This window comes from Lolium rigidum, chromosome 5 (genome assembly GCF_022539505.1).
Source record: "Lolium rigidum isolate FL_2022 chromosome 5, APGP_CSIRO_Lrig_0.1, whole genome shotgun sequence".
Classification (NCBI taxonomy): domain Eukaryota; kingdom Viridiplantae; phylum Streptophyta; class Magnoliopsida; order Poales; family Poaceae; genus Lolium; species Lolium rigidum.
The window spans coordinates 170,491,943-170,499,469 of record NC_061512.1 but is presented as its reverse complement, the minus strand read 5'-3'; the positions used below and the strand labels follow the sequence as shown (position 1 = coordinate 170,499,469).

The 7,527-nt window shown below is 42.1% G+C and overlaps 1 protein-coding gene across 1 annotated transcript; it reads right to left on the bottom strand.

The window, feature by feature from the left end:
• Positions 1 to 4,971: 4,971 nt before the first annotated feature.
• Positions 4,972 to 6,864, bottom strand: LOC124656694 (TD and POZ domain-containing protein 3-like). The gene has a single exon (XM_047195396.1). The coding sequence runs from the start codon at positions 6,862 to 6,864 to the stop codon at positions 5,203 to 5,205; it is 1,662 nt and encodes a 553-aa protein (XP_047051352.1). The 3' UTR covers positions 4,972 to 5,202.
• Positions 6,865 to 7,527: the final 663 nt, after the last annotated feature.

Below are 7,527 nucleotides of genomic sequence, written 5' to 3'. Positions count from 1 at the left end.
CATATGATAGATTGATAATCAACTTGACATAGTATTCAATATTCATCGGATCCCAACAAACACAACATGTAGCATTACAAATAGATGATCTTGATCATGATAGGCAGCTCACAAGATCTAACATAATAGCACAATGAGGAGAAGACAACCATCTAGCTACTGCTATGGACCCATAGTCCAGGGGTGGACTACTCACACATCGATCCGGAGGCGATCATGGCGATGAAGAGACCTCCGGGAGATGATTCCCCTCTCCGGCGAGGTGCCGGAGGCGATCTCCCGAATCCCCCGAGATGGAATTGGCGGCGGCGGCGTCTCTCGGAAGGTTTTCCGTATCGTGGCTCTCGGCATCGGGGGTTTCGCGACGAAGGCTTTAAGTAGGCGGAAGGGCAGGTCAGGAGGCGTCACGGGGGCCCCACACTCTAGGGCCGCGCGGGCCCCTCTAGGTCGCGCCGCCCTAGTGTGGCGGCGCCCCGTGGCCCCATTCGTATCTCCTCCGGTCTTCTGGAAGCTTCGTGGAAAAATAGGCCCCTGGGCGTTGATTTCGTCCAATTCCGAGAATATTTCCTTTGTAGGATTTCTGAAACCAAAAACAGCAGAAAACAAGCAATCGGCTCTTCGGCATCTCGTCAATAGGTTAGTGCCGGAAAATGCATAATAATGACATATAATGTGTATAAAACATGTGAGTATCATCATAAAAGTAGCATGGAACATAAGAAATTATAGATACGTTTGGGACGTATCAATCACCTAATGGAAAATTCTAGAGCTATCAATAATTTCCATGATATTGTGGAAAGAGCCACTAATGATGTTAACATGCTTGTTAAATATTTCCAAATGGTTCATACTCAAATTGATCAGCTTACTAAAGTGCATAAAGATTTGCTATTTAATGCTTCTAGATAAAAACATGGTTATGAAATAAGAACTAGAAGTGGTGTTTACTCAGAATCCTTTATATTCTGAAGGACATCCAAGGAGAATTGAACAAGGCTCTCAACAAGCTAATGTTACTAGGACTAAGTCTAAGAAAAAGAAGAAGAAACATAAATCTGTTGTAGAATCCTCTGAACATGCTAAGGATCCTAATAGTATATATATTTCTGATGCTGAAACTGAAAGTGGTAATGATAAAAATGATGCTTCCGATAAAGAAGAAATTGAAGAACCTGAAAAGCATACTAAGAATACAAAATACACTAAGGAAGATTTCATTGCTACTAAATATGGTAGTGAAAGAGAACTTGGGTGCAAAAACCAATGCCTTTTCCTGATAAGAAACATAAATCAAAGGAGGAAGAACATTATAATATGTTCTGTGAATGGATGAAATCTTTGTTTTTGCAAATTCCTTTGACTGATACTATTAAATTGCATCCTTATTCAAATTATATGAAAGATATTGTCTCTAATAAGAGGAAGAATTCAAATGAGGAAATTTCCACTATGCTCGCTAATTACTCTTTTAAAGGCAAGGTTCCAAAGAAGTTTGGTGATCCAGGTATACCCACTATTCCATGCTCCATAAAAAAACAATTATGTTAGAACTGCTCTATGTGATTTGGGAGCAGGAGTTAGTGTTATGCCATTTTATCTCTATAAGAGACTTGATTTAGAAAAAATAATACCAACTGACATATCCTTGCAAATAGCTGATAAGTCTACTACTGTTCCTGTTGGTATCTGTGAGAATGTTGTTCCTGTTCAAGTTGCTCATCATTGTATGATATTAATTGACTTTGTTGTGTTGGAAATGCCTGAAGATGATAATATGTCTATTATTCTTGGGAGACCTTTTCTTAACACTGCAGGGCTTGTTATTAATTGCAACCAAGGAAAAATAACTTTTAATGTTGATGATAAAGAGCATACGGTTTGTTTTCCCAAGAAGATTGATATGAATTATGGTCTAAGCTCAATTATTAATGTTGACACTATCCAAATTGGGGAATTTCATTTGCCTTTGTCCAAGCCAAAGAACGAGAATAATATTGTCATGGTTGGAAATATTCCTATCGAGATTGAGGTAATATAATTATTGTGTGAAATGCAAAGTTTTGCTTCATACAGAATTGTTTTGATAACAAGACTTGATCAACCTTGTGAACAAAATAATTTTGAATGAATGAAACTATGTTTTCACCTATGTACTATTAATTGACTTTATATTAGAATGTCTTAGAGTGTTGTAGGTTTGGTTTTGATTTGGTTATTCATCATTCCATAATTGTTTTCCCGCGATAGAATTATTATTCAAATTCTGAAAATTTCCCAAAAATTAAGTTTCTCGAAAAATTCCAGAAAATGTATAGAAAATTTTTACGTGAGAAAAGGGGTAGAGAGGCACCTGGGGCAGCCCAGGGGGGCCCACAGGCCGGCCACACCATGTGGCAGCGCGGGTCACACCCTGGCCGCGCCAAGGCTAGGTGTGGGGCCCCCTGGCCCTCCACTTGCTCTCTCCTCTGCTATTCCATTCTCTCTCCCAAAAAACACTCCACCATTGCTCAAACCCGTGCTCTTGCTGTTCTCCATCGCGATTTTTCGATCTCCTTCATCAGCCCATATTTCTTGCTGAAATTTGAAGCATTTGCTCTCCGGTATGTGACTCCTCCGATTATCCAAGTAGAATTTTGATTGGTGAAGTATATCTTGAATTTTTTGCTGTTGTAGATGACATGTTAAGTGAGCTTGCATGCTTGTATTATGATGTGATAAGTTGTTTCGATGCATGTTTAGTCCTCTTATAAGTCTCCATAGTGTTCTCCTTCATTTGTTTATCTTAAAATCATTTTTTATGATGTTTGTTGAAAATTTCAGAGAACAAGCATGTTTTCTCAGTGATAAGTCAGCCAGAGTTTGTTTCCACAGTTTTGTTTTCTCTGATGAAGTCACTGCAATTACTTCGGATATCTGATTAATAGAACATAATAGTCCCTGATGCTTAAAATGAGATGTTAAGTGCAGTAGAAGAGTTGGTGGTAGATTACCATATTTTTTCTGTCATGAGATTTTGCAAATTTATGTGCTGAACTAATGATCGAGAAATAGACAAGATGCGTCTCGTTTTATGTTTTCTTGAGGTCAGTTTGTTTGCTGGGCAACCGATCATTGTGAACTAGAAGGGCATGTATGTGTACTTTGCAGCCTGATCTTGTAGAGTACCGTAGACCAAACTGCCCTGATAAAATGGCATTGTAGTCTTGTACCTCGATTGCATTTTGCCAAGTTCCACAATTTCACATCATCGTCGCTGTTCTGTAGATTGTCCACAATTTGTTTCAATCATGTTCTATAGGAATCTGAGTCTGACATTATATGTTCCTCTAGTCACCGTGTCTTCTTGTTTTTGCTCATATACTGTTGGTATTTCCATCAGAGGATCCTAATCTTAATAACAATATGGCTTTACGCTCATTTACCATAGGAGTCCATCAATACCAAATCCTGTATGTATAAGGTGTTCCTCCATCCCTTGAGCTTGTATCGTGCTTTTTTCTTACGTCATTCACCAATGCTTTGGGGGCAATCAGTATCCTTCTCTCAGTTTGCCTCATTGTTTACTCTTCTTTTCGCTAGATTTAGTGCTATTTAAGATTAGGTATCTTCCATAGTAAGATCTTTTTGTCAGTGGTTACGGAAGAGGTTCTCAAGGAAGAGACTACGATTGATAGTTTCTACTTTAGAGTGCTGGGAAGAACAAGAGTATGCTATTGCTATGTGATCCAGTATAAATGTCTAATTCGGTGCACGGTTGAATTATTTCAGGCATGTTTGGTACTGTGGAAGATACCTGTATTCATTCTTACCATGCTAAGGCATGTTTGGCAAATTGGCAGCACTTTGTCATGTTGATGGTTCAAACAGCCGAAGATAGTTATACTTATTCTCTACCTGGAGTATATTAAAAAACAAAATAAGGAAACCTGGTATTGTATCTGTCGTAAGGTGCAATTTGAATCACTTCCAGTGATGTGTGTGTATTATTGTTGCAGATATGATCTGGTAATCCTTTCTGTTTTTGCAATAAATTCTCTTTTTCTGTACCGTGAGAAATTATATTAATTTGTTGTGTATTGAAGATGATGATGTTCTGGTGATCACTCAGTTTGAAATGCAAGAGTTTGTAGTGGAGCGATGTTCAACTTGCAATCAGTGCTTGCTTTGTACATCTATATGCTATGCTCTTTGAAACGACGCTGTGCTCAACGATAGATGTGCCTAATGGACAATTGGCATGTGGTTCGGTGCCCAGGCATAGCTGAACACCACAAGGCAAAAGAATTTCGGCAGCCCAGCCACAGTGCAATAGTGCAGTTCTATAGCAGTTTCCTCACATTCCTTGTGAATTTCACTATGTGCGTACAACGCACATCTCCGATCTATAGGAACTACCAACATGAGTTTTGCTGTCAAAAATTATAACTCAACATGAATTCTACAGGAGTACTTTAAAAATGAATTTGCTTGCAAGTCTCCTTCTGAAATCATCCGAACTGAAGTTCAAGAATTTGTCCCTGTAAAGGAAAAAAAGGTTCCACTACCTTGAAACTGAGATGTGGTTACGGAGATGCAACAAATGTGACAACATATGACGCAACTACACAATGTCGTGTCACCGTTCCATGTCACCTACTCAGACCATGGTAGCTGCAAACCAGGCCACCATGGTGTAGTTGTGAATTCTTGACTAGAGAAAGTGGAAGTAGAATACCTCAGGTATGAACCGCTGTTCATCCAAGGCACTCGATAGCTTGATGCTAGCTGCCATTGCTCGAATGTAAACATCAAAACTGACCATCGCTCACATTCAACTTCAACTACTGTACCTGAGCTATCGTTTGGCATAGCAAGCTGTTCCAGAATACACCGGTTAATACTGGCAAAGCATATGTACCTTCATGCAGAAAGTACTAGACAATTTTTTCCTTCAACTCGCTGCCATTGTTCACGAGAAATACACAGGATTACTAGATAGAGTGGCTAGTTAAAAGTTTAGACCTGACCAGGCAGATAACTAACAAACTACAGTTCAGCACTAGGGTTGTCATGTCTTTCAAGAACTCTAACAAGAACTTGAAACCACGATAGCTACACGAGGAACATACATACATACTACTGCAACTACAAAGAAGAGGATGAACAACGATGAACATGCCATTGCAGGAGGATTCAAATTCATCGACCCCATCATCCTGCCTAGCGCACTCGGCTTTTCTTTTGAGCACGAGGATTCATGGTAGTTGGTTCTTTATGTACCATCTTGAACCTATTCCGCATTTCAACCAAGAGAGACGGAAAGCTCTGCATCAAACAGAGGTACTCAGCAGATGTGGCAACCATCTTAAAATTTTCAACATTAGCGAGGAAATCAAGGCACTCAGTTCTGAGTTTGAGGCAGGCATGGTCCTCCGCCAGCTGCAACACTGAGACCACATTGTCAATCGTGATACCGCTTCCACATAACCTGTACTCACATATCTTCTTTAGCCCCTTTACCCCGTACCTATCAGCAGCAACAATCAGATGCTGGTAGTGGGCCATGGTGGAAGAAACATCATTGCTGTCAGCATCGGGCAGTGAACCCTGATACATGTAATGGAGCATAGATCTGAAGGTAGAAGCCTCCATGTCTTGGATGGTGATAGAAGTCATTATGCTTTCAGCCATCGGGCAACAGAGCTCCGCTTTAAAGACAGGTGATCGAGCCGCAAGCACCAGGCGATGTGCACTGAAGCTCTCCCCGCCAACATCGAAGGAAACATCTGTAAGATCTTGATTATCCAACATCATGGCCAGCTCATGACCTAAATCCAGGAGCTGCTCCTCTACAGATGAAGCTGGAGTTTCTATGATGGCCGGTTCAGCGTGCGGTATCTTGAGCCTGTTCCGCGCTTCAACCAAAAGAGTTGGAAATGTCTGCATCACTTGTAGGTACTCACCAGATGTCCCAACAATCTTGAAATTGTCACCATCAGCAAGGAAATCAAAGCACCTAGCCTTGAGTTTGGAGCAGACATGGTCCTCTGCTAGCTCCAACAATGAGACCACACTGTCTATTGTGATACAGTTGGCACATAGCTTGTCCTCACAATTCTTCTTTAGCCTCTCTAACCCATACCTATCAGCGGCTACAAGAAGATGCTGGTATTCTGCTACAGTGGATGAAACATCGGGCAATGAACCATGATACATGTAATGGAGCATAGATTTGAAGGTAGATGCCTCCATGTCTTGGATGGTGATAGATGCCATCTTGCTTTCAGCCATCGGGCCGTAGAGCTCTGCTTTAAAGACGTGTGATCGGGCCGCGAGCACCAGGCGATGTGCACTGATGCTCTCCCCGCCAACATCGAAGGTAACATCTGTAAGATCTTGTTTACCCAACATCTTGAACAGATCATGACCTACATCCAGGATTGATGAAGCTTGAGGTGTCCAGTCGATGTCCACAGAGCACAGCACAACGAAGTAGTTGTCGACCACACAGTTAACTTTGACATGGTCTCTCTCTAATTTCAGCATGTAAACATTATCCATATACAAAGGGCAAGAGACGTTTAAGATTCTTCCACTTCCCATCGAAGGCGCCGGCGAGCCAGTCTTGTCGAGCAAAACAATGTGGGTAGACACCTTGGTAGCGGCTTTCAGCGCGGGGTTAGGATACACCCCAAGAGCAAACACGATGCTGGGGGTCGAACTTTGTTGCAAGTAAAACGCAGTGCAAATGCATTCAGCAAGGACGATCCTCTTCTGCAGAGGCTCGGCAGGAGGGGGCGACGAGAGCCTCACCCGGAAATGGAAGGTGCGACCGTCTCCTGTAGGGACGATTTCGCAATCAGATGAGACTTCTTCGGCCATGTTGAAGCCTCTCCGATATCGATCGATTCGAACGGGGGAACCGGCAGCGATAGGCAAGCAGCTAGGCAGCGGGCGAAGGCGAGCTGGTGTTCCCCGCCCCTCTCATTCGTGAAAAAGTGGGGGTAAGAAGAGGTTTTACATGGAGCTTCGCAGGCCGCGGCTCGACGGGATTGCGGCAGAAGAGGGGGCGACAGGAATGGTGGCGGTGGCCGGGACGACGGCGGAAGAGGACTGAAGAGAGAACTGAGACTGAGAGTGGAATGCGGCTAGGGTTTGGGGGTTAAGAGCAATTCCAATAGTATAGCCAACTGTTGGCTATAACAAGATGTCATATCATTTGTAGTTATCATATAGCTAACATGTACAATAGTTGGCTATAAGAATGTAGTACTTTACTAATATATGGCCCACCTTTCAATCTCACAAGGTGCCTAGGAGCACGTGCAAGAGCTGGCTATTGCATAGTAGCCCACCTCCCTTCTCTCTCCTCTTCTCTCTCCTCCAACTCATCTAAAATATATTATTTAATGTCTTATAGTCAGCTGACTGGACTCTATTGTACTTGCTCTAAGGCGTACTCCCTCCGTCCACAAATAAGTGTACCTGCGGGGTTTTCAAGATAAATTATGAGGTGGAGTGAAAAGTACATTGGAAACATGCATC